We start from the raw sequence: 26,338 nt of genomic DNA, 5'->3' as shown, positions 1-26,338 counted from the left end.
CATTCCGCGCTGTATGTGGGCCGGATGGAAGTGTCGGCGTGGGACGGGTCCGGCCCACAGCCATTTTGCTATCTGGGTTGCGACTGGGAGATAATTAACGAATTTATACATACACAAATAATACAAATGTGTCGTGTTGCCGAGACACGTAGCGACTTTCATTTTGCATGCTGTACACAGTACCTCTTTCCGTTCGGTATCGCCGAGGTTGAATCCAAAGTATCGCCATGTAACAGAGGTCGCGTTTTGTTTTTGTTGTTGTTGTTTTTTGCCACCAGCTCATCAGCGTTAACCTCCCCGTTGTCACCGGCATCCATTGTCCTTCTTTCTGGTCTGCGCACCTGGATAGTCATGTGACCGTAGATGTACGCGCGTCACCGCATAAACAGATACTGATTGGTCAGCTCTTAATTATGGGCGTGGATATGCAGACTGCGCGCAAACAGACGCGAACATTTTATTATTTAATTAAGTCGCAGCCCTTCGCGGTCATATAATGGCACAGGCTGACATGGCGGTCGCGATGAGATTAATCGTGCAGCACTAGTTTAAATGGTCAGTTTTAACCTCTGGTATTTTATTATGACTTAGCTCGGTCACAGATAGAATAAAGCTCAACCTTAAAGCGATCCCTATGTGAATATTTCACACGGGACAAGATAAAGTGTGGAAAAATAAAGTCAGTTGTGTGTGTGTGTGGGCACACGCACACGTACTTGTACGTCTGCGTCTGTGTGGACTCGCCCACTGCAGCCCAAACTAACTTCGGTTGAATTCCTATTTAATATTTCCCCGCGGCATCTCACCACAGGTATGTGTCCGGGTCACTGGAACCTCAGAGGGCCGACTTAGCCCTCCCCGTCCCTGTAAATCTATTGCTTGACCTCTCCCACCTTTGCCCTCTGACCCGAGGCTGACGCCCAATCAGTGACCCCGTTGACCACATGTGAGGGTCACATGGGTCTTAAAATGGAGACGTTGAATGGGGGGGGGGGGGGTCACATGAGTAGCAAATGCATATCCTCCCAAATGCTTTAAACATTTTTTAGTAGGCTTGAGGTCGCTACTTCTAGGGCCGATCCAATTGCCAGCATCAACCATCATTTTATTAACCGGGAGGGGTCTCTGAGTATTTTATCTCAAATTTTTCCAAATCTCTTCTATTCTAGTTCTCATCTGGTCTGAGATATTCTAGTCTAGTCTGATTGTATGAATCATTATGGAAATTTTCTCAGGTAACAGTATAAAAACACATCTTTGTTTTTCTTCCATAACCAAGAGCAGAGAACGGCCTGTATGGCAGCACTTTACCGCTCTACAAGCATCGTAAAGTCCACCTGGACCCCAAACTGCCTATATCATATTTAACAGCAGAGCCAATTTACACACCAAGTAGCACTATGGACCGTGTAGATGAAAAGTCCCAAGAGAGAGAGAGGGGGCCAGAGGCAGCTGCCACAATACGCTGGCCTACATGAGTCATGCATGTCTGCTGTTCTCACATTTTCCATCTCTTCGGGGGTTTATGGGGATTCATATTTCATAACCGATGGCAACCAGTGGAATCACAGACAACAGTTTTCTCACAGGAGAACTTTCATTCATTATTTCTGTGCGTGTGTGTGCATGTGTGTGTGTGCGTGCGTGCGTGCGTGCGTGCGTGCGTGCGTGTTCAGGGTGCGATCGCCGAGCTGAAAGTGGTGGGGAACCCCCGTGCAGCCGAGCGACTGTGTGACGATGAGGACGATTCTGATGCTGTGAGTGTTTGTTTTATGATGTTCATTCAAAATTGAACGACCTCGACAGTCAAGGTACGGCCAAAGTATGGAGACACGTCCATCTATCTGCCTCTCTATCTGTCCATCTGTGTCCGTTTCAGGCCTCTGGTGACTTTGGGAGTGGAGATGGGGACAGGAGACAGACAAGTCAGACAGTAGGGATCTGTGTCTTCATCATCATGAATGCAGTTTTTTCCCCTCTTTACCGCAGACAACACAATTACTGCCAGCCCAATTAGCAACCTTCAGTTCTTCACACTGTGACACATTAGGATGTAACCCACACTATAGAGGAGCGTTTGCGATGCTACATTATATCGCCAGTGTTTTTGTATTGCATCACACTGCATCCTGTTCTTTTACCTGGCAGACCACCCCTGCATCTCTGCAACCGGTGCCAGAGCCGCCGCTGACCTCATCACAGGGGTCCAAGCTCACAGACTCAAGTAAGGGGATCTCATCAGTGGTCTCGAAATTCCTTATTCACTTATGTATAGAGTTACATTTTGATTTTTTTTTTTTTGGCTGACTGGTTTTCTCGTTTCAGTCTTTAATCTGGACGTGTTCATTGCAAATATATACTATGAATCACCTTAACGAGCATGGTTGCCAAGACACCTTCTACCATCAAAATAATAACACAGCAAAATACAACATGTTAAACTGTAATGGAAGTTTGTAATCATCCATCAGTCTCCGTGCCAAAAGCCAATAGCTCTTGTCCTGACTTGACAAGTGCTGTGAGGTCTGCCGTAAGATTTCAGTACTCCTTAAGGAAATGAAGCTCTTTGGCTCCCTCTAGTGGACAGTAAGGGAATAACGCCTTTCACCTTAATGTGTTTGACAGTATAGTTGGGATTAGTGTTTTGTTTTGTTTTCCTCAACCAAAAGTCAAAATCTATTGATAAAGTCTAAAGAATTGAACTGACTCTTGTTTTACCCAATACGAAACCCCAATTCTCCCCCCAGAAACAAGAACATTTTCATCTCGTGTCACGTTTATGAACAAGATATTAACAAGACATGGCAAGCAGTGCTGTGCAAGCCTGCACTTGCAGCCCGCTAAAAAAAAAAAAAGCAAGTTAAAGTAGTGCTCATGTTGCAATTGTGTTGACTTAAGATGACAGGTATCGTCAGCCCTCGGTGGACTACAGGCCTGGGTCACCAGGTTCACAAGGTCGGTTGATTGGGGGTTGGGGGGAGAGGGTTCACTCCCTGCTTGCTTTGCAGAGGCATAGATGTGATTAGGTGGATGTCCTAATCAGGGTATGGCCGTCTTATCGCATCATAGAGTCAGCTTTGGGTTTTCTCTTGCTGATTGTATGGTGCTGCGGTCATGTCAAGAGGAGTGTGTTTGCTTGGCATGGAGCTCAGACGTCTGGGCAAGTTGGTGGAGGTTGGTTGGTATCTTTCTGGGCATTTTCTCAATGCTGAGTTCTCTAAGTACAAACTCACATTCTTGTTGCATAGTACGGGTTTGGCATGTTAAAATGGGAGTACAAACTCGCAAGATACCAGTGATGACCAATAAGAGGGACTTACCGGTATTGCACAATGACCTGAGTTAGCACGGACTCCTATAGATCAGAAAAGGTCAGAGCAAATTTTCAAATTGGTATTATTTTCCAAAAAGGGGAAATATTTGAAATCCATTCTGTTAGTTTCTTGCCACAAACTTGCTCAGACGTTGAGCTGGTGATGAGACAGCAGTTGCAGCACAAAAATTATAATAATTTAAAGTTAGTTATATAACTTATGGTGGGCTTTGCTTTTCTGCCACTGCAGTTAAAGAGTAGCTAAACCCCAGACTGTAGACAATAACATTAATAATGGGTCTGTTTGATTTACATGTACCGGCATGTCTATCAGCATTGATAGACTAACCATTGTCAGTAGTACTGTCAGTGCTTTTTATTTATCACACCTACATCCATCAGAGCCATTATTAATGTTATCATCGGCAGCTGTGTTTATCCTGCTATGTTTACATCACAGAGTACCAAGGCCAGCCTTGGTACTCTGTGATGTTTTTAACCTTTACCTGGTTTTTAACCTGGACGTGTCAGCAAACTCACTAAAATGGTCTAGGGTTTAATTACTCTTTAGTGTGGAAATGAATGCCAGGCTATTCGTGTAACTCAAATCTGTACGGTAACCAACCAGTGCATCCTCAGTACACTTGTTGAGAAACATCCGCTTTCCCAGTACTCATAATAATTCAGTGTTTGCTATAGAAAAAACAACTGCGACTGTAACCATGGCATACTATGCGCCATCATACTCTTAATTTTCTTCTTCTTTTTGGCCTTCTGGCCTTTGTTGAATATGATGATGGAGAGAGAGAGAGAGAGAGAGAGAGAGAATCAGGTGGAGAGAAAGGGGAGCCATGTAAGAAAGGCCCCAAGCCAGATTAAAACCCAGCTGAGCATCCAGGACACCCAAACTTTAATGTATTTTGATCCCATCTTTTTTTCTTCTTTATTTTAGCAAAGTGTTGTCAGAGAAGCTGGTTAAACAAGCAAACATTTTAACATGAGGAGACTCTTGTTCAAGGAGACCATCCACAAGCAAGCATAATTGGATTTAGGGTATCTTTCTCAAGCATCCCTTAAATAAATGGAAGTGAATGAGAGATCGTCCAGGCACAGGGCAGGCTTTCTACCAATTAGCCAATGGTTTTCTTTTGTTTTTTTGTTTTGTTTTCCCTTGCGTTTTTTCTGTGAGGCACTTAAAAGCGGTCTGCCACTTGGAATATTTCCAAAGTAATAGTTATCCCAGTAAATTATAGTCACACGAACAGTGTGACTCGCTTCCATTTAAAATATATTATAGAAATTAAAAGGCCGTGGAGGCACAATAATGACAGTTAGTGGAGTGCCCTTCAAAGACACGGGGGGAGAAATGGGAGGCAGTAAGCAATAGCGCCATCTACCGAACATAGTGGACTACTAGTTGCCTGTCTCCAGACCTTTGAATCCGCCCACTCAGCACTCAACCGAGATGACTGATTCTTCTGATCTGGCATCATGACACGAAACAGCAGTTTCTCGGTTGAAAAAGCGAGTATCCAATCAGCTCCGTGGGCGGGACTAACGCCGTTGTCACGTGTTAGACGGCATGTCTTCTCAATATTGCCTGACATCGTAGTTGGTTTCAGCTTCGCGCTACTCTTAAAACTCAAAAACCAGTATGTTGGCAGGGTTAAGCATCAGTGTCGACTTAACGAGACGTTAGATTCCGGCGGTACGCTGGTCTCTCGTGATTGGTTCGGGAAAATCGAACCCCCTCCCTGACGGAAATCGGTTAGAGTGGAGCCAAGATTGCTAGGTGACACAGATTACAAATATTACTGCCCCCAGTCTCAGTGCAATGCCTGTCAACTAAAAGTCAGCTTCGGGGGGAAAAAGACAAAACAAATCAAAACAAAAACAGACTAATCATATTTGATCTCAGTGGTTTCATACGCAAGATCGGTTTTTGGATTTTACATGTTCTTTTTTGTTTGTTCCTTTGTCTTCTTGTTTCAATCTATTTCAATATTTCATTTTCAGGGTTCATATAGAGGCTTAGATAATGCTTTCTAATTTTTGAAAATATGAAATGGCGTCTGCTTCTCTTCATTTTCATTGATTGGGATTTGGCCTGCGGTGCCTTCGTGGCTTTAACGCCAGTTCCTTATCACAGTGGCTCCTCATCAAACTTCCTATGGATTAAACAAGTGATGTTAAACTTAGTGCTGGGTTATTGCAATGGCATAGGTGTATTAATCAGACTCATGCACCAATGCAGTCAGACTGGTACGTATTATTCTGATTTTGCTCCGTTGTGTTTCGATTTTTACTGGCGGTGACGAACATTTCAAAATACGCAAAAAATAACAAATCTCCAATTTTACGAGTCCTTCGAGCCTTGAAAATTAATATTGATTTTAATAAGTGGCTGCTCCTCAGGTCGTACAGGGTCGAAAGGTGAGAAAGGTGACAGAGGAGAGAAAGGAAGTCCAGGGGACAGAGGCCCTGCGGGGCCAAAGGGAGACTCTGGTTCCATCTCTGGCCCCGGCTTCTCTTCACAGGGTGGAGCACGAGGAGAGAAGGTAGAGTGTCCCTGCAGTTATGACTTCCATTTATTTATCTATTCATTTATTTATTGTGTGTGTTGATGTGCATTTATTCTGTTATTACTGTTACATTACAGTATGCAAATAACCAAAATCAAAGAGCCATAATGATTTGTGTCTTCGTTTCATATTTCAGGGGGACAAAGGTGCAAAGGTATGGTGATAGTAAATTTTTAAAAAAAAATAACGGGTTAGATTAGCTCATATTAGATTAGATTAGAGTAGATTAGATTAGATCATATTAGAGCATATTAGATATGATTAGCTCATATTAGATTAGATTAGATCATATTAGAGCATATTAGATTAGATCATATCAGATTAGATTAGCTCATATTAGACTAGATTAGATCATATTAGATTAGATCAGATTCGATTAGATCATATTAGAGCATATTAGATTAGATTATATTAGATCAAATTAGATTATTTTAGCTCATATTAGATTAGATTAGATCATATTAGATTGGATCATATCAGATTAGATTAGCTCATATTAGACTAGATTATATCATATTAGAGCATATTAGATTAGATCAGATCAGATTAGATTAGATTAGATCATATTAGAGCATATTAGATTAGATTAGATCAGATTAGATTATTTTAGCTCATGTTAGATTAGATTAGATCAGATTAGATTAGATTATTTTAGCTCATATTAGATTAGACTAGAGCATATTAGAGCATATTAGATTAGATTAGATCATATCAGATTAGATTAGCTCATATTAGATTAGATTAGATAGATCAGATCAAATTTTACTAATCCTACTGGGGAGATAGATCATTGCAACAGCAGATAACAGGACATAGGCAAAAGAACGTAAGAAATAAAAGAGATGTAAAACATAATTCAACCAAAAAACAACAACACTTGGTTGATGTTAAGGAAAAAAGATTATAGAAATAGAAACAACAATTGTGAGTCAACAGAGAAAGGAGTTGGGGCTGCTCCAACATTAATGAATTAATTCATTTATTTGTTGTTACTTCATTCCTCCTTCTCCACAGGGAAATTCAGGGTTTAGTTATCCTGGCAACAAAGGGGACCATGGGCCCCCTGGACCCCCTGGACCTCCTGGGCCCCCAGGACCCGCCGCTCAGGTGGTCCGGCTCGGGGACGGCTCTGTTGTGCAGCAGGTGACCGGGCCCTCGGGGCCAGTAGGCCCACCAGGACTACCAGGGCCTTCCGGGCCCCCTGGATCAGAGGGTGAACCTGTGAGTAAGCAGAGAGAACTGAGATCGAATCCTGTATTCCCTGTTGTGTCTGTTCCCATCATGTCATGTTACTCACTGATCTACTGTCGTCCCTCAGGGTGATCCAGGAGAGGACGGGAAAGCTGTAAGTCTTCTTTTGTTATTTGAAAAGAAAAACAATTGTTGGTTGTCTCTTCTAGATAATTCTGGAAATCAAACATGTTGTCATTGATGTACGCAGGGTCCCGCAGGGCCTCCAGGTTTCCCAGGAACTCCAGGAAGTGCAGGAACCAAGGGCCAGAAGGTACTGAACAGAGTCCAATACTGACTGACTGACTGACTGACAGATGGATGCAGTCAAAAGGATGAATTGATAAATCCAATAAATAAAAGCTGTGTAATGGCATTGCGATTTTATTAAATTTAATGTGACTTAACCGTATGTATAGACATTCGTATTCAATGTCACATCAGTGATGTAGGCCGTAGAAATTATGGATGCAAAACAACTTTTAAAGAATAAAACCTCAGCAACGAGGCTGAAAAACTGGAAATGTAGTTTTCACCCACACATCCTTCTGCTTCTGAGACATCAGTGAGCGACATTTGCATCTTATCATAATAATTTGTGTAGGATGACAATGTGTGACCTCTGAATCCTTCCAGGGAGAACATGGGGAGGGTCATCCAGGACCCCGGGGCCCACCAGGTCCGCCTGGACCTCCTGGACCTTCTGGACTAGGCACTGGGGACCACCCGGTACGGCACCTAAAAACAAACTGCCATTTTTTGCTGCAAGGATTAAATCTAATCATGTAATGCGAGTTATTTTTCCTTTTTTAATTGTTTTTGTAGACATTTATTGACATGGAGGGCTCTGGATTTCCAAATTTGGACCAAATACGGGTATGTTTATCTAGAAACAAATAGAAGTTTGTCATAGGTACAAAATATGAAGAGAATAAAAATCTAAGATAAACTCAAATTTGTTAACTATGATAAATTTTGTGAATGTGTGTGCGCATATGTGTGTTTGTGTGTGTATCCAGGGCCCCCGTGGTCCGCCGGGCCCCCCTGGCCCTCCTGGTCCCCCTGGGACGTCGGTGTCACTGGGATCCAGCGGATCAGTAGCCTTCGGACCTCCAGGTCCACCCGGACACGACGGAGCCCCTGGCCTACCTGTGAGTCCGCTCTCTTTGACGGTGACATTAAGGCCCTGTCCCATTACTTTCCCTTCAGCGCTACACTTCATTTCGGAGCGCCCCAAAATTGGGTGGTGGCCCTTCAGAACGAATCTACAATGGGTCGGGGGGAAACGGTTTAGCTACGAAATGGGACACCGCCATTTACGTCATCAGTAGTTGAGTAACCAAACAAATGTTGCTAGAATAACATGTGATCCCCAGTTACTGGCTTCTAACTGAACCACTGTAGCTGGTTAGCACCGCTAGCTACCCAGCGAACAAAAAACGTCCCCAGCACGTCCCCTAAAGGTCCTCTCCGAACCTCTGGTAAATGTCATTGTGTAGGGTTTTCATTGCGTCACGGGGACATTATTGCGGGACATTCATAAAATACAGGAATGTTAGGGGGAAAGTCTTCTAGACGTCCCAAGGACATTACAGGGACGTTAGGGGAAAGTCTTCTAAACATCCCGGGACGTCACGGGGACGCTATTCTCGGACATTCAAAGAACGTCCCGAGAACGTTACAGGGACGTTAGGGGGAAACTCTTCTAGACGTCTCCGGGATGTCACGGGGACATTATTGTCAGACGTTCAAAGAACACCCCGAGGACGTTACAGGGATATTAGGGGAAAGTCTTCTAGACGTCTCCGGGACGTCATGGGGATGTTATTGTCGGACGTCCCAAGAACATCCCGAGGACGTTACAGGGACGCTAGGGGGAAGTCTTCTAGACGTCCCTGGGATGTCGCCATGACGTCTCAGTCAAACTCCCGGAAGGTCTGGAGAAATTCAAGCACAGAAGTTGGTTAGAGAAGATCTGAGACCATCTGGGTAGCGTAGCGGTCCACTCCGTTGCCTGCCAACACTGGGATCGGTGGTTCGAATCCCCGTGTTGCCTCCGGCTTGGTCGGGCGTCCCTACAGACACAATTGGCTGTGTCTGCGGGTGGGAAGCTGGATGTGGGTATGTGTCCTGGTCGCTGCACTAGCGCCTCCTCTGGTTGGTCGGGGTGCCTGTTCAGAGGGGAGGGGGAACTGGGGGGAATAGCGTGATCCTCCCACGTGCTACATCCCCCTGGGGAAACTTCTCACTGTCAGGTGAAAAGAAGCGGCTGGCAACTCCACATATATCGGAGGAAGCATGTGGTAGTCTGCAGCCCTCCCCGGATCGGCAGAGGGGGTGGAGCAGCAACCGGGATGGCTCAGAAGAGTGGGGTAATTGGCAAAGTACAATTGGGGCGAAAAGGGGGGGGGTAAAGAGTATGTTACAGTTTATCACAACTACTTTCTGATTGTCTGACTGTATATCTATCATCTTGTTTCAGGGACCTCCAGGTCCACCTGGCTCAGCAGGTCAACCTGGAACCAGAGGAGAGAAGGTGACACAGCATGTGTGGTGTAGTGTGTGCATGTCACTTTTGCACACAGATAGCAATGCATTAAAGTGTTATTATGGTGTGCATGTCTATCAATGGCTCTGGAGTGCAAGCATCGCTGCAGAGCCACACTCACTCCAGCACAAACAAAGGCAGCTGATGTTCCCATCCAGTGCTTAAAACCAGCATTTTACCAGCCAGTCTTGCTCCCGAGTCCCCTTCGGTAAAGTAGAAAGCATTTTATTTTCCTCCCTTTATTTCTCCAGGGGGATTGTGGTGAGCTTGGTCTTCCAGGACCCATCGGGGAGAAGGTGTGTGTTTCCCTTATCTCTCACTGATTCCTCACTTCAAACTAGGGACTGAAGCTAGTCTATTACACGAGAGTGATACAAATCTAGGCTTATTCTCTTGAATTTGAATGAAAAATGAAATTCAAAGCTTGTAATGGGAAAAAAAACTAGATGGACTTTCTCCTCAATGTTTGCCTTTCTCTAGCAAGACTCGTATGGCTCCAACTTTTTCGCTGGTGTGCTGTCTTACTTTACGCCTTCCACTCCGGTTTGCAATGGGTCACAGGTACTGGGTCTCTGCTTCACAGTTTCCACCCGTTAACTTCACAGTAGTTTCAGTTTCCCTTCTTAACCCAGTTTGTTCTATCAAGCCTGACTGTAGATCCTATTTCAAGCATCTTCTTTCAAGCAGATCTCAGTTATCTTCTTAGGTAGGTCACTGTGTTCAAAGAGAAACAGTCGGAGACAAATCACTGCTCGTTTCCTGTAAAGTCGTGCAGGCATGGACTGTTTCGTCAAATCCTTGACTACTTGTTGCAACTGGCTCACCTTTATCTGTTTGTTTTGCACATCTCTTCAGAGCAATGTCTTATCTCGCTTTTAACTCAACACTTGCTTAACCCCCTGCCATGTTATTTTCCTTTTCAGACCAAAGGCCGTCAATACACCTAGTCTGAATTTTGTCTGATTTTTTTTTTGTTGTCATTGGGTTCCACTAACTCTTAAAAATCACTGAGCTTATTGACAATGCAAAAGAAGAAGAAAAACTCGGTGATCATCAAATCTGTGCCAAGAACATTTTATAGTGGACAACGACATTTTTGGACTTGATGTATGAACTTCAAGGACAAAACATGATGTCGAATTTATTCTTTAGCAAAAAATTCGAACTTGGTGTGCAAAGGGCTTAATCTTTACCCACTCAAGGTATGCATGCTTTCCTAACCCCGTAAGTTGCTTGCTTTATGAACACTCTTGAGAAGGATGCGTTGCTCTTGACACATGGGCATATCCTCATTTGAACAACGCGAAATGGAATTTTAGCTTCGACACGATATTTGATGACAGCACCACAACGTTCAAGTCCTTCTCAAGAGTACAGTGCAGAAGCGTAAAACAAACCTTTCAAAGCCATCATGCTTTCTGTCCCTGCGAACACAGGGCACCCAGGGCAATTCGGGATTACCCGGCCAGCCTGGAGAGAGTGGCCTTGCTGGGCTCCCTGGTCCAATGGGACCTGTGGGACCACCAGGCCCCCCAGGCCCGCCAGGACCATCCTACCGCGTTGGCTATGTGAGTATAGGTCACACGTAGAGGTTGCTTTGCACAGAGTTGTAAGACAGCTGGGTGGATGGCTAGTCAATCGTAGATAGACAGACAGGAAGATGGTTTATTTCTGCTGTGTTTAGATGCAAGTGTTGCACAAACGCGTCAACCAGTCAACTACTCTGCAACAAGATGATGCGAAAATGACAAAGCCGTTGACTAGTATTTGACTAAATATGGTGGCATAAGGAACAGCAGGGGAGTTGTCTGGCAGATTTTACAAAGAAAACTTGTAGTACACAACTGTATGAAATTACTGTAGGAATCTAGAGAACAATTACATTACAACTATTACAGGTCTTTGCAACATAAGAAAGGACTGGTCGACTAGTCATCAATGGGTTTAAAACATGACACAAGTGCTAGCAGTCAAAGCACTCATCAGTCTTATGCTAAATTGATCAACCTCATCTGTTTACGTCACAACTCGTCCTGTAGGGGGACCAAGAAGGATCTGGAGGTGTACCAGGATTAAGGGGCCCACCAGGACCACAGGTAGACATGCTCACTGCTATCACAGATAAATGACATTGATGGTTCTGTTATGCCAGTAGTTACACTTGACTTATGCTGTCTAATGTTCTTTCTTCTAGGGCCCACCTGGCATTGCAGGCCTGCAAGTAAGTATTCCCCGCCCGCTCTTAGAGGATTAGCATGTCCACGATGGCGCCCGAGATGCCAGCATCGGCAGGCTGCGCTTCTGTTTTATCAGTGCTATCTTTCATCTTGTGCTTCATTCAATGTGTTGTGTTATTTTTGAGACAGCAGTGTGCCAAACCAAATTCCTTGTATGTCTGAACATACTTGGAAGATATAGGATTCTGACACTGAGCCAGGGATTTTCCACAGAGAGATCATGTGGTTTGTTTTTATAATGGTGTTGTCTCTATCTCTCTTCCTTCTTTTTCTTGTTGCTCTTTTCAGCATGGTGGCATAGTGGTCAGGACTGTTTCCTCTGTGTTCAATCCAAGCCCTTCTGCAGGGGGGTTGCGTGTTCTCATGGCGTTTGTTTCGCTTTCCACCAGGTGCTCCGATCAAAATACATGAATGCTAGGTGGAGTGAAGATTATAAATTGCCTATGTGTACGAGCAGGAATGTGAGAGACTGTGTTTTGGAGGCCGTCGTGTGGGACTGGCAAGCTGCTGAGGGCAGTGATGTGCAGTCAGGGTAGGCAGTGCCTCACCAAAGCTACAAAGAAAGAGAGTTTAAATGATGTATTTATTGATCATTTTTTCATGTTCATAATTCATAATTTTATGAACTGTATTTATTCTAAATTTTCATTATTCGTAATTTGTCTCAGGATTACACGTCCTCCAGTAAAACTAGTCAGAATAGTTTTTTTAAAAGTATAGTATGCTCCGAAGCTTGCTCCTAAAAACTACCATTCCTGAATGCAGGAAGTTTAAGGTCACGGTGCTGAGGCAGAGGCTACCTGTGCCTGTCTGCAGGTTTGGTGCAAAGGCCAACGTTTTCATAGATTTGCGCATGCTTAGTTGGCTCTCACACTGTGTCGAATGAGCAACAATGAGACGAAGACCGACCCTGCCTCAGCTCTTCCATGCCATGTGACATCCACTTCTTCTCGCTCCATGCCCGTCCCCTAGCACCGGATAGCTTAATGGCGGCGGTCCGCATGGATATTTCTTACTCAAAAAGATTTCCAACATTGTCTTATGAATAAAAAAGAGCTGTGGTCGCTAATCTGAGTGAATAAGCTTTCTCTTTTCAGTGCGCTGACACCAATCTCTCTCCCCCTCTCGCTCTCATATTTATTGTGTTGTGTAAATCTACAATGTGTGAACACATTGTAAGCTAGATGTGCCCGTTGACTAGGTTAGATTGTGCATTAGCTCCACATCTGACTGACTTTGCAGTAGGAATATTTGTTGATTTATAGCCTAACTAATGTAGACTATACCTACCTATATCTATGTCTATCCATGCGTAATATGAGCTTGGGCTGCTGCGTTAGCTGAATGTAGACATATGCCACATTGATAGTTCACTGCCTACCCAGGCAAAGAATTCACCGCATGTTACTGCCTGAGGATGTCTGCCATCTGCTTCCCCTCTACAAGATGCTTGCAGGGTTAGATTCCAGTCCTTCTGTCCCCCTGAGTTGGATTAAGCGTCAACAGAAAACAAGTTTTTTTTTCCATATTTTCTATTGTTTTCAAGGGAAGACCTGGATTTCCTGGCATCCCCGGAGAGAAAGGAGCTGAAGGTACAATAGGACAAAGTGGTATAGGAGGGAAAGACGGATTCCCTGGACAGCCGGTAGGAGAAAGAGCTAATCTGAGTTCTTTGCAGCTTGTTCAACAATATTCATCTTTATCATATCATGTTTATGTCTTTCCTTCTCTGTCCCTTTATTCAGGGTGAAAAGGGAGATCGCGGAGAAAGAGGAGAAAGTGTAAGTGAACATCAGTCATAACGAATATCAGTTTGTGGTGAATGGCAACGCTTCGACACTCCCTAGATTAACCACGTGTTCCTCAAATTATCCAGCGTCAAAACTCAGATTGGGGGCATCTGGGTAGCGTAGCGGTCTATTCCGTTGCCTGCCAACACGGGGATCGCCGGTTCAAATCCCCGTGTTACCTCCAACTTGGTCGGGTGTCCCTACAGACACAATTGGCCATGTCTGCGGATGGAAAGACGGACGTGGGTATGTGCCCTGGTCGCTGCACTAGCGCCTCCTGTGGTCAGTCAGGGCGCCTGTTCGGGGGAGAGGGGGAAACTGGGGGGAATGGCGTGATCCTCCCACGCACTACGTCCCCCTGGCGAAACTCCTCACTGTCAGGTAAAAAGAAGTGGCTGGCGACTCCACACGTATCGGACAGAGGAGGCATGTGGTAGTCTGCAGCCCTCCCCAGTTTGGCAGAGGGGGTGGGGCAGTGACCGGGACGGCTCGGAAGAGTGGGGTAATTGGCCAAGTACAATTTGGAAGAAAAAATACAAACAGAAAAAACCCCCTAATTAACATTCTAATTGCTCCTGTCCTAATTTTTGGAATAGGGTTTACCCGGGCGGGACGGAGGAGCACCTGGACCACCAGGGCCACCTGGGCCACCAGGACAGATCATCTACCAGCCAACAAGCGATGTGAGTTGATGGCTAATGTTTCAAACACACAGATGTGCACATACTAGTGCACATTCATATAAAGAGGAACTCTTATGCTAACTTGCTACCGTTAACTCACTCACTCCCTCACACACAACCTCACTGTCACCTTTTCTTTCAGTCATGCTCACATCTGCTAACAATCGCTCACAAGACTCGCATGATTACTCATTCACTTCTTTGCTAACTGACCTGAATTTGTTTCGCTGTAGTTTAACGACATTTTTTGGAACGAGGAGGTGCAGGTGAGTGAACGAACCCTTTGTGTCCCCTAACCTTTCTCACCACAAACTTCACGCCGCCAAGTTATGTCAGCGAATGTACAGAGCCGTCGTTTTTCTCATACATCACTGTCTTCTCTTTTGTAGGGTGGTGCCGGCATCCCAGGTCGAGCAGGATTCCCAGTATGTATCAGCAGAAATGCTAATCAGAAAAAAATCAGCCAAACAGATATATTTGGGAACGAGATGAACATGTGCATATTTCAATACAGGGCCCCATGGGACCAAAGGGAGAGCAAGGGCAACCAGGACCCCCGGGGTACACATCCAAGGTAGTTTAACCCTCTTTTTCAATAACTTATTGAGAATTTCATGTGGAAAAAAATAAACGAAAAATGAACCCAAACAACAAATACTTTGTGCAGGGTGTATACTTTAAATCCATTTCTTACTTGCTATATGTATATATCATATATTGTGTATATTGTGTTTATTTTCATGTGTGCTCATAGTTTTGTCTTAGCCATTTTTCATTTCACTCTTCACTTTTTTTTATCTTAGAATATTCTTCGACTGTTATATGTTTTTCATCTATATTTAACTTGTGATCTTGTGTTGCTTTTGTTGGCTGTACCATTTAGTGTTTATTACCCTCCCTAATCTCTTTTTCCTATCTGGCATCAGAAATCTTTATTTTCTCTATTTTCTTTACTGTATCTGATAATTTGGCAGTGCAAGGGTCAAGTGTTATCCAAATTTATTTATTGCAAAATAAATGCACTCATTGTGGTCTAATCAGGAATCAAGAACACTTTGTCATTTCATGTACTTTTATAAATGAAATTAATAATAATGTGTGCATTGCTTTTTCCCCTTTTGTTCGTAACAGTGTCTGTACTTAAAGAGTGCATTTCAAAACTCAATTGTCAATTTATTTAAAAAAACAAAAAAGGGGGGATCACCATATTTCTCATCAGTCAATTTTTTGTTAATTAAAATTATCCAGTCTATAAAGAAGTTACCACTGTCAACAAATTCTTTAACAAGTGCCCTTATTGGTTTTTCTTGTTATGCTGTCAATCATTTTGCAAGAATAAGTCTCTTTTTTTCCAAATGTGAAATACTTAATTTTACAATGAAACTATTTATCCATCATGACTTGTTCAGGGAGAGAAGGGGGAGCCCGGTATCATCACGGGCCCAGATGGAAGACCTCTGTACCTGGGCGGGCTGTCGGGAAAGCAGGTTACACTTCTCATTTCATTTTACTCTGTAACAGAAACTCTACATATGGCTTCCTTCTACCCCCCCCCCCACTATACTAATTCTAAATTACTTATGAAAAAAAAATCCCTCTCCTTGGCATTTAAAGGGAATCAATCATATTTTAGCACCATCTTAGGGCTAACGCTCCGTTAGCATTAGCATGCTAACAAATAAGCATTAGCATGCTAACGGAGTGTTGGTGGAGTAATGGAGTGCAGCCATAATACTGACACTTCTGTGTAACGGCACTGAAATTTTGCACAAAAGTGACTGCCAGTGACGCCACTGGTGGCCATTACATGAATTGCCGTCTTCAGTTGACATTTGCTACAATAGGGTTATTATTCACATTTTCTTATACAATATAGACTATTTTGATATTTCCACACAATTTCGACGGCATTTCAGAGACACGAAGAAGACTGTTCAGTATCACGACTGCTAACAGAGTGCTAATGGATTTTATAAAAGCGTTCTTATTCTGAAATTTACACAACCTACTTTAGTAGCACTTATCCCTGATTCCGTATAATGTAAGTGACGTAGGAATACGTTTTATTTTTATGTTGTGCTTACTGTGAGTCACTGGATAAGGGTCACAACAAATGTGAAGACCTAAAATGTAAATGTCAACGTGACAATATTCATGTGTTTCTGTGCTTCTGTCCAACTACCACCAGGGAGAGAGAGGACCGCCTGGCCCTATGGGACCACCGGTAAGTGTCATGTAGTCTCATGCATTGTTATATACATAATTAACATCCAGCGGTATAACATCATACCTCTGTGAACCTTTTTTTAGGGTCAAATGAGTCCCCCTGGCCCGAAAGGAGAGATTGGTCTTCCAGGGAGACCTGTGAGTAGACCTCACGCTGTTGACTTGCCTATGTGCACTCCATAATGTGGCAGCACAAACACAATTTCTATTCATTTCAGGGGAGGGGATTATTTAGTGAACTGATTAGATCTGGCTTTTTTCACTCAATAAACAGACACATATTTACCAATGCAGATACTCTTAGGCATGCAGATGCTCTCTTGCTACCGTTATAACTTGAAATTGGCGGTCTTTTTTCTGCTATATAATGTGGTATGTTTATTTGCTTGCTGTTCTCTCTGTCTCGCATCCCATCAAGTCACATTCCTCATATGTTAAAACTGACTTGTTCTTACATGTAGATAGGCGTGATTTCAAATGTGATGTGTGTGTTATTGTAGGGTCGACCCGGACTGAACGGAGGCAAAGGAGAAAAGGGTGATTCAGGAACTGGAACAGGATATGGATACGCAGTGAGCATCTCTGACATTGGCTAAAAAGAAAAAAAATCTTTTTTTTAATTTGTGAAATGGCATCGCTGCTTGGAAATTAGTCAAAGCCATCCTTTTGTCATAACCAGCTTTAAAATGTTCCTGAACTCATTTAATTTTTCTAATATGCACAATGTCAAAACACAGAATAATCAAGATCCGTTCCTCTTCTTACAGGGTCCGCCGGGACCACCCGGACCCCCAGGACCTCCTGGACCCCCTGTTCCAGTCAACAGGTTCAGTGTAAGTCAAGACACGTCATATTTCATACGAGTCATTTTTATCTTCATAGCTACTTGATGGCCATCGGCAGAAGTTTGTTTCATACCAAAAACGGTCAAATTACACTTTTTCTGAAGAAATCACCCTCATCTCCTTCCCAACTTTGATTTCAGGGATATGACCACTACTCAAGACATGACCCCAGTGAGTGAACGTTATATTTTGACTGTGCAATGTGAATAAGACTGGAAGTAAAGCTCTTTATAACATGCAGCAGGTTTCACGTTGTTAATGCTGCACCTGCTCCTTTCCCTCACAGCATCTAAAGGAGAGAAGGGTGATAGGGGAGCTCCAGGAATACCTGGCATACCAGGTTAGTGCAATGCTTTCTCTGTCAGTCTTGCACACACAAAAAAAAGAAAAAGAAATCTGAAACAGGCCATTTAAACTAACAGCTTCTTCTCTGTTTTAGGTCTCACCTCAAACTTTGACATCTACGCTTTCAAGGTAAATCTTGACTTTAGAATCAAAGGTCTTTACTGGAGCGATAACATTGTTACTTGAACCACAAAGGTGGAGACATTAGGACTAGCTAGATGTTGAAAAGCTACAGGTTACAGTTCTGGATCCACTATCCTTGAGCTTTGACACTGCCAAGTTCATAGATGTGTGTCCATCAGTGTTTCCTCCTTGGTATTGTGTGGCGCAGATGAAGAGAGGCCATTTTGGGTCCATTTCTAAATTCAACACTGTTCGCACATTGGGTTTCAATTCTGCGTAGACTGCAGGACCGAAAGCGTAATCCTGCCAGAAGGACAACTTCTGAACATTGGCCACACATTTGGCTGCGATTTTTATGGAAGCAGGACCAAATGTGTTACCTTTCGGTGACACATTTTCTCGAACAGCAATGTAGGGCTCTCGTCGCTGCATAATACAGAGTTAAGAAATCATAACTCAGGGCGTCTGGGTAGCATGGCAGTCTATTCCATTGCCTACCAACACGTGGATCACCAGTTCGAATCCCCGTGTTACCTCCGGCTTGGTCAGGCGTCCCTACAGACACAATTGGCTGTGTCTGCGGGCGGGAAGCCGGTTGTGGGTATGTGTCTGGTCGCTGCACTGGCGCCTCTTCTGGTCAGTCGGGGCATCTGTTGGGGGGAGGAACTGGGGGTTATAGCGTTATTCTCCCATGTGCTACATCCCCCTGGTGAAACTCCTCAGTGTCAGGTGAAAAGAAACGGCTGGCGACTCCACATGTATCGGAGGAGGCATGTGGTCGTCTACAGCCCTCCTTGTTGCGTCAAGTGTTTGGGTTTCACACTTGATATTTCAACACAGTTCTGTGGATTTGACTTAAGTCAGATTGCTATGTGTCCACACTTGGACTGATAATGACCTCAACGTTATGTCTTGTGGCTGTACTGATTTGAATCTATCTTTTTACATGTATGGTCACTGTGACTGACTTGTGTCCAAACCATGTAGACTTCTGATCCCGAGCCTGACCAATTCTTCATGTGGTTTTGAGGATAGTACTTTGGGCCACTTTCATGTGCCCAAACCTGTCAGTTATTGCATTTTGATCAAATAATGTTGAAGTGATGAGTGTAATCCGAGCCTCGGTCTTCCAGAATGAGATGAAAGGGGACCGAGGGAGCCCAGGCCTGAAAGGAGAGAAGGGGGAATCAGGTGGAGGATATTATGACCCCCGCTATGGGGTTGGAGCCGCAGGAATACCAGGACCCCCGGTAAGGACCTCCAATATCAAAAACAAGAAAACTAACCCTCATCACCATCAACACGCGGCAATAAAGCAAGATGTCCTCCTATCGTGTCTAATCAAGATATGGTAACTGGTGTTAAGATTACTTCACACCTCTATTCCCACCAAAGGTCACAATCCAAAGCCGGATAGAACATTTGGGTGGGTTTCAATCCAAAGTGCTGCCACAAACCTATTTGAACCTAGCAGCCAAAATTTCTAAAGCAAAGATGGCAACACATCGTGAAATCCTTTCATGCATTGTGAGAGCAAAACCATGACGCTGATTCAAAAGTCTTAATATATGCCTCTGAACTTCAGCAGTAACCGACAAGGCATTTTACTTGCAAGCATTTACCAAAGTAGCCATCAGCTTTATTTTGGTTTGTTTGTTCAAACGGTGGCTGTCTTATGTTGGAATGCAACTATGGAAATGACACGACTGAAACCACGGTCAGATTATCAAGTACCACAATCATGCATCACTGTGTGTCACTGCGTGATGTTTCCATTACATAACACATTTTAAAACGTGTGGATTTACATCTGGCCCGTGATAGAGAATCTGCACTTGTCCCACCAGGGCCCTAGAGGTGACGCCATCATCGGCCCTCCAGGGCCCCAGGGTCCACCTGGTCCCCCAGGAAGAGGTTATGATGGTCAGCCAGGGAATCCCGGACCACCTGGACCTCCAGGACCTCCCAGTCCAGGCCTGCCAGGGGCTTACAGGGGCACTCAATGTAAGTTATGTTTAAACACACAGTAAAAAGGAGGGGAAAATAAACTTGGGGTATAATTTGTTCAGTACAATTTGATCTCAGCTAACACATGACCTTGTGTTTTTCCAGCTGTCAGTATTCCTGGACCCCCAGGTCCACCTGGAGCACCTGGACTACCTGGATACACGTCAGGGGTGAGTTCATGTTCACATTCTCACATTTGCAAGAGTTACATGTCCCTGTATGAGTCACACTGTCTGATCTTCATCTGGGCGTATGGGTGTGAATGATCCAAAAAGTAGCTATTCGATAACTGTGTGTATACTTAAAGCTTACTCTAAATGTCAGAATTTCTCTTTTAGGGGCGTCCGGGTAGCGTGGCGGTCTATTCCGTTGCCTACCAACACGGGGATCGCCAGTTTGAATCCCCGTGTTACCTCCGGTTTGGTCGGGTGTCCCTACAGACACAATTGGCCGTGTCTGCAGGTGGGAAGCCAGATGTGGGTACGTGTCCTGGTCGCTGCACTAGCGCCTCCTCTGGTCGGTTTGGGTACCTGTTTGGGGGGGGACGGGGACTGGAGGGAATAGCGTGATCCTCCCATGTGCTACACCCCCCCGGTGAAACGCCTCACTGTCAGGTGAAAAGAAGCGGCTGGCGACTCCACATGTATTGGGGGAGGCATGTGGTAGTCTGCAGCCCTCCCCGGATCAGCAGAAGGGGTGGGGCAGCGACCGGGAAGGCTCGGAAGAGTGGGGTAATTGGCCGGATACAAAAATCATTTTTCTTTTAAACAATGTGTAGCCAACAAGGTCTTAATAATAAAGGCCTTGATTTTTGGGGGGTAAATGGGATGACGCAGTCTGCTGACTGCTTCCCTTCAAAGTCAGCAAACTTGACAAACTAAAACTGTGTGTGTGTGTTTGTGCATATGTAGGTGGCGGTATTGAGGTCCTATGATACCATGACAGCCACAGCTAGAAGACAAGCAGAGGGGACGCTGGTGTACATTATTGACCAAACAGACCTCTACTTACGAGTCCGAGACGGGGTCCGCCAAGTCCAGGTGCAACCTTTGTCTTTGCTAACAATTAAAATGAGCACTACTGATAACACCTGACTTGACATATTTGTTTATTTGATATCCAATTTGTTCTTAATTTACCTATTTGATTTAATCCTTTTTTATTCCAGCTCGGGAACTACATTGCCTTGCCCAGTGAAGATGTAAGTTTTTGCTGCAGAATATTTGCGGGAATTTTACCGACATAATTGCCAGTTTGATTTCTTTTCTTTCACTCTTCCAGAGATTACCATCTTTATTCCGTACTAGCTACTGAATGACGTGCATGTTTTTCATACGGACTTGTAGTTATCGTTAAAGTCATCACAATGTGAGGATTTATCTTCTGCAGGCAAATGAGGTTGCAGCCGTGGAGCCTCCACCGGTTGTCCATTATTCACCAGACCAGCATTCCAACACACAGACAGCCACAGAGAACCCTCAAAGATCCCCAGAGCGACCACATCCAGCCCTGCCAGACTCTGGATATCCCTCACAACCCGAGTCTCTTTATCCAACACAGCCGCACCCTCGATACCCTTCACAACCGGACCCTCGATACCCTTCACATCCAGACCCTCGATACCCATCACAACCAGACCCTCGATACCCATCCCATCTGGACCCTCGATACCCATCACAACCGGACCCTCGATACCCATCACAACCAGACCCTCGATACCCATCACATCTGGACCCTAGATACCCATCCCACCCTGTACCACAATACCCCTCACCCACAGATCCACGCTATCCCAGTTACACCGAGCGCTTGAACCAACCAGACGGTAGGTATCCAATCCAGCCGGCCCAGGAGCGTCCGGTTTACCCAGACGGTCGATACCCAGTCACCCCTCAGCAAAGGCCGAGTCCCCCCGTGCCGCAGTCTCCAGTCCACCGTCACACCGCAGGCCCAGGGGTAAGACGACATACAGTCATTCTAAACAACTGAAGCAACAGTGCTATAGTAAATCTTAGTTAGAATAATCACAGACGTCGCCTGTTTGAATCCCTGTGTTACCTCCAGCTTGGTCAGCCGTCCCTACAGACACAACTGGCCGTGTCTGCAGGTGGGAAGCCGGATGTGGGTATGTGTCCTGGTCGCTGCACTAGTGCCTCCTCTGGTCGGTCAGGGCACCTATTCAGGAGGTAGGGGGAACTGGGGGGAATAGCATGATCCTCCCACGCGCTACATCCCCCTGGTGAAACTCCTCACTGTCAGGCGAAAAGAAGCGGCTGGCAACGCCACATGTATCAGAGGCAGCATGTGGTAGTCTGCAGCCCTCCCTGGATTGCCAGAGGGGGTGGAGCAGCAACCAAGACGGCTCGGAGAGCAGGGTGATTGGCCAGGTAGAATTGGCGGAAAAAAATCCTCAAAAAAACAAAAACAAAAAGAAGAATCACAGACTCACATCAATTCACACCCATAAATGGGCAATGGAAAGGGATTTGTCAAGTACAAAATTAAATGCAAATAAATTTTAATCACACACAATCGCTGTTTCTTATTTCTAAATGGTTCATCTTTCTCTTGAGTGTGGAAGTATGGATGTACGACACGTAAAACTACTTTCACTTAAACAGAACTAATGGAAACGCACATAATTTGCATCTTAGTTTTTTGCGACTTTGGAAATGCTCGCTTTAACATTTTGTTTTAATTTATGCCCTTATGTTTCTGCATATGGCGGCAAGGAGTTTGTGAGGCTATATTTTAAAAGTTCTACTATTCTGTTGGTCAACTGAATGTAAATAACACCCAGTTTTTGTTATTTTAAGAGTCATTTGGCCTGTGGTAAACATGTGGGGAACGGAGTAAGATTTAGGCTTACTAACTGAATGTTGTGTGTTATTAAGTTTACCTGTAGTCAAGAACAAGTTCATACCCATTGCTTATTAATGCAATGTTGGTTTATTCACACACCCCAGCTCCACCTGATAGCCCTCAACAGTGCCCAGAGAGGCGCTATGCGGGGCATCCGCGGGGCAGATTACCTGTGCTTCACCCAGGCCCGAGCCATTGGGATGAAGGGAACCTTCCGGGCCTTCCTCTCATCCAAGCTCCAAGATCTCCACAGCATCGTCCGCAAGACTGACCGGGACCACATACCCATAATGAACCTGAAGGTAGCCAACAAAGCATCTTATCAACTGCTCAGTCTGATAAAAAGCCCATACAATTCTTATGAAGAGATAAATTGACTTTATTTTTTTAACATACCCTAGCAACCAATATAATTTATATTGTTGGATAACTGTAGACTATGAAAATCTTGGAAAATATGCAGGTACCTGTTATAAAATTTAGCCATGAAAATTTAGCTCACTCCAGCCAACGTCTCTTTCGCCCTTCAGGATGAAATTCTGTTTGATAGCTGGGATGCCATTTTCAATGACGGCAAAATGAAGGAGAATGTGTCCATCTACTCTTTCGATGGGAGGGACATTCTAAGCGACAGCGCATGGTGAGTGCACGGCCCCTTTAAGGACCTTAAAGACAAACTCGTTTTGTTTTATTCCCTGTATTACACTGGAGTTACCCCATTACATTCAACTGCTGCGTCCAGTGGCCCTGCCCAGAGCCGCGCCCAAGAAGGAAACACCAAGGACAGTCTGACAGGATGCGGAAGCAGGCTAAGCTAACTGCTAGCCCATGCAGACCGGCAGTTCTGACAGTCATCCTGGCTAGCATTAATTCTCCTGGACAGTGATTTTTTTTTTTTAGTTTGGCTATATGTGTTCTTGTAGTTTTTTTGATGTGTGTTTCTGTCTTTGTGTCGCACTGCTGTGGACTGGGGGAAACGATGTTTCGTTTCATTTGTATTGCAGAATGCAGTGCAATACATTTCACATGAGAGCAAGTTAAAAGTGACAAAGAGAAAAGATATTTCCCTGTAAGAGGATCTTTTGTTTATTTCAAGTCTTTTGTTCTACTCTCGGTTTTTCTCCAGGCCAGAGAAGATGGCGTGGCACGGCTCGACCAGCGAAGGGCACCGGCAGGTGGACAGCTTCTGCGAGGCGTGGCGCGTTGGCGACGGCGCGGTGACGGGTGTGGCCTCCTCCCTGCAGAGCGGCGGCCTCCTCCAACAGAACTCAAAAAGCTGCTCCAGCTCTTATGCCGTGCTGTGTATCGAGAACAGCTACATCGGCCAGTCTAAGAGATAAAAGTTCTCATGCGTCCACAAAATGACACATACACTGACCAACAAGCTGGACTAGGGCGTAGCCCCTCAAATGCTCATCCCAGTTTCAAACAGTCATATGCATTCGTGGCCTTATGGCTGCACACGTACACACACATCAAGGTACATCCGTCTGTATGTGGTACTTTGTAAATAAAAAAATGTTTTTTAAATTAGTGACTAGTTTATGTTTGATAGTCACACATATACGGTGCTATACGTTGAGATAACCACCAGAGGATTTCAAGCCGTCTTCTGTGCTCATGCCTGGCGGAACTGCATCCTTCTGGACCTGCCTGTGTCATTGCTACTCATTTAGCTTCCCATCCAAGTTGCAGCTAGCTGTGATAGGCTACAAGTAACCAAGCCGCTGTGAGCTGAGCTGGCAGGATTTAGCTGAGGAAGGTCCATCGCTGTGTTCAGCTGTACAAATATGTCTGCATAAACACCCGGACCCCCACTAAGAGCCGTGAAACGCGATTCAAGGGAACAAGAGCGAAGGGTTACCTAAAATATTTCCAAGTCCTCCTGCCCTGAGCAACGACTTCTTCTTCTTCACCTCCTTTTTTCTTCTTCTTTCGGCTTGTTCCCTGTTTCTCAGGGGTCACCACAGCGGATTTTATAGTTTCCACTGTTCTTAACCAAACAAGTGTCATGTACATACTGACATGGGAAGAGACATCGCAACCAATCTAGGTTTCTGCAATATGTCTGTCCAATAAGTGTACAAACAACATTGTCACTGGTGCGTAAAACAATGACGTCATATCCTTCCAAGACTTTATCCACCTTATTTAAAACCTTGTTTGCTGTAGATTGGGAAATTGGAAGTTGGAAACTATGATTGGTCATAAAACTTTAGTTGGAACTTTTACATCACCTAAAACCTAATGCAACACAGTGAGACCAAAGTGTTAAAATGCCGATAAGTGGTCCTAAAGATGCTTTATAATCGTAGAAGTACAAAATTCGACTCCAGCGGCTGAGCAAAAAATTTGCATTACTGTATGTGAAATGTACGGTTTATTCTGTTGATTATTTTGCGTTATACACTGTTATAATAATATGTAAGCCATAAGACCTGTACCCCCAGCCTTTACTTTTTCTATTGTCCTGCAAAAGGAAACATGTGCAAGTCATATTTCCAGCAACAACAAAAAGGATATTTATTTATGGTTACTTTTGATTTAAAAATCAACCTTGCTGTGAGTATCAATACTTTTCACACAAAAAATAAACGTGGCTGTGTTGTACCAAATATATTCTGTAAACACGTAAACCCTACACATGGGTACGTCTTTGCATATTGAAGTCCTGTAAAAAGGCTAATATTTAACATAATATGCAAATATATTGAACATGTGTACAGACATTAAATAGGGTAAAACATTTTTCTTTCTTTCTTTTTCTTTTTTTTTTGGTCCATGCACTGTTGATGATGCATTGCTTTATTACAAGTTTTTTGTTTTATGCATTTCAAGACGGGACTTGTGTGTATCAAGACTTTAAATGCACTGTAGGGAGGCAGCAAGGAACACAAAGGACATGGACGCTAATGTCAAAAGGGAGTCATCTTATGTCAAAAGTCAGGGGGCGGTCTTACAGTATTCCTATATATTTGTAGAGCCATACTAATTGACTTGTATTAACTGTCACAGATAATACCCGTTTTTTTCCTGATCACATGGCAAATGCTCTGAAATGCTGCATTTCTTTGAAATAAACACATGGAAATCTCAAGAAACTTCCTTAGGTGACTCTCTGGTAATATCTAGTGGTGACTGGACACGTTGTATGCCATTTTTAACCCCTCAAAATGTGCCTCGGTTTCTGAGCCCAAGGCCAAATATGAGACCAATTACTAAAACTAAATATAAAACCAAATATTTTGTATTTTGTGACAGTTTCGGCTTGGCACTACTGGGGTCGCTGTCTTTGTTTACTTTATTTCATCTGATTGTAGGGGATTTACTACTTTCACAATCTTTTCTCGTCAACTAATATCGCTGGAAAAGAGGCAAGACGTCCGAGTTTGCAGAGACAGCAAACCAATCCCATCCATCCTTACACCGGCACGCCCTTTATGAATTACGTCGCACTCTCGTGCCTTTGACGAAATTAAAGAGCAGCACCCTTAATGTGGGAACCCCTCAATCAGCCTGGAATATGCGTGTAATGATCAAATAATTG

The 26,338-nt window shown here is 44.2% G+C and overlaps 1 protein-coding gene across 1 annotated transcript in view; it reads left to right on the top strand.

The window, feature by feature from the left end:
- The window catches only part of LOC130131498 (collagen alpha-1(XVIII) chain-like), a 38,872-nt gene extending 12,980 nt beyond the window's left edge, over positions 1–25,892 (top strand). The window contains exons 3-41 of the mRNA XM_056301196.1: positions 1,677–1,757; positions 1,880–1,933; positions 2,149–2,224; positions 5,729–5,871; positions 6,032–6,049; positions 6,910–7,116; positions 7,214–7,240; positions 7,337–7,399; positions 7,762–7,854; positions 7,951–8,001; positions 8,145–8,276; positions 9,608–9,661; positions 9,925–9,969; positions 10,154–10,234; positions 11,110–11,241; positions 11,713–11,769; positions 11,868–11,894; positions 13,457–13,555; positions 13,656–13,691; positions 14,297–14,383; positions 14,773–14,808; positions 14,898–14,957; positions 15,793–15,870; positions 16,572–16,607; positions 16,694–16,747; positions 17,110–17,181; positions 17,377–17,442; positions 17,595–17,625; positions 17,741–17,794; positions 17,894–17,928; positions 19,056–19,172; positions 19,770–19,926; positions 20,035–20,099; positions 20,841–20,969; positions 21,098–21,130; positions 21,319–21,885; positions 22,896–23,093; positions 23,322–23,431; positions 23,918–25,892. Of these exons, the coding sequence (XP_056157171.1) occupies positions 1,677–1,757; positions 1,880–1,933; positions 2,149–2,224; positions 5,729–5,871; positions 6,032–6,049; positions 6,910–7,116; positions 7,214–7,240; positions 7,337–7,399; positions 7,762–7,854; positions 7,951–8,001; positions 8,145–8,276; positions 9,608–9,661; positions 9,925–9,969; positions 10,154–10,234; positions 11,110–11,241; positions 11,713–11,769; positions 11,868–11,894; positions 13,457–13,555; positions 13,656–13,691; positions 14,297–14,383; positions 14,773–14,808; positions 14,898–14,957; positions 15,793–15,870; positions 16,572–16,607; positions 16,694–16,747; positions 17,110–17,181; positions 17,377–17,442; positions 17,595–17,625; positions 17,741–17,794; positions 17,894–17,928; positions 19,056–19,172; positions 19,770–19,926; positions 20,035–20,099; positions 20,841–20,969; positions 21,098–21,130; positions 21,319–21,885; positions 22,896–23,093; positions 23,322–23,431; positions 23,918–24,131 (3,675 nt within the window). The 3' untranslated portion in view covers positions 24,132–25,892. The remainder of the gene's footprint in view (positions 1–1,676; positions 1,758–1,879; positions 1,934–2,148; positions 2,225–5,728; positions 5,872–6,031; positions 6,050–6,909; positions 7,117–7,213; positions 7,241–7,336; positions 7,400–7,761; positions 7,855–7,950; positions 8,002–8,144; positions 8,277–9,607; positions 9,662–9,924; positions 9,970–10,153; positions 10,235–11,109; positions 11,242–11,712; positions 11,770–11,867; positions 11,895–13,456; positions 13,556–13,655; positions 13,692–14,296; positions 14,384–14,772; positions 14,809–14,897; positions 14,958–15,792; positions 15,871–16,571; positions 16,608–16,693; positions 16,748–17,109; positions 17,182–17,376; positions 17,443–17,594; positions 17,626–17,740; positions 17,795–17,893; positions 17,929–19,055; positions 19,173–19,769; positions 19,927–20,034; positions 20,100–20,840; positions 20,970–21,097; positions 21,131–21,318; positions 21,886–22,895; positions 23,094–23,321; positions 23,432–23,917) is intronic.
- The last annotated feature ends 446 nt before the right edge of the window (positions 25,893–26,338 follow it).

The sequence above is a fragment of the Lampris incognitus genome, chromosome 21, assembly GCF_029633865.1.
Source record: "Lampris incognitus isolate fLamInc1 chromosome 21, fLamInc1.hap2, whole genome shotgun sequence".
Taxonomy (NCBI): domain Eukaryota; kingdom Metazoa; phylum Chordata; class Actinopteri; order Lampriformes; family Lampridae; genus Lampris; species Lampris incognitus.
This window is presented reverse-complemented; position numbering and strand designations above follow the sequence as displayed.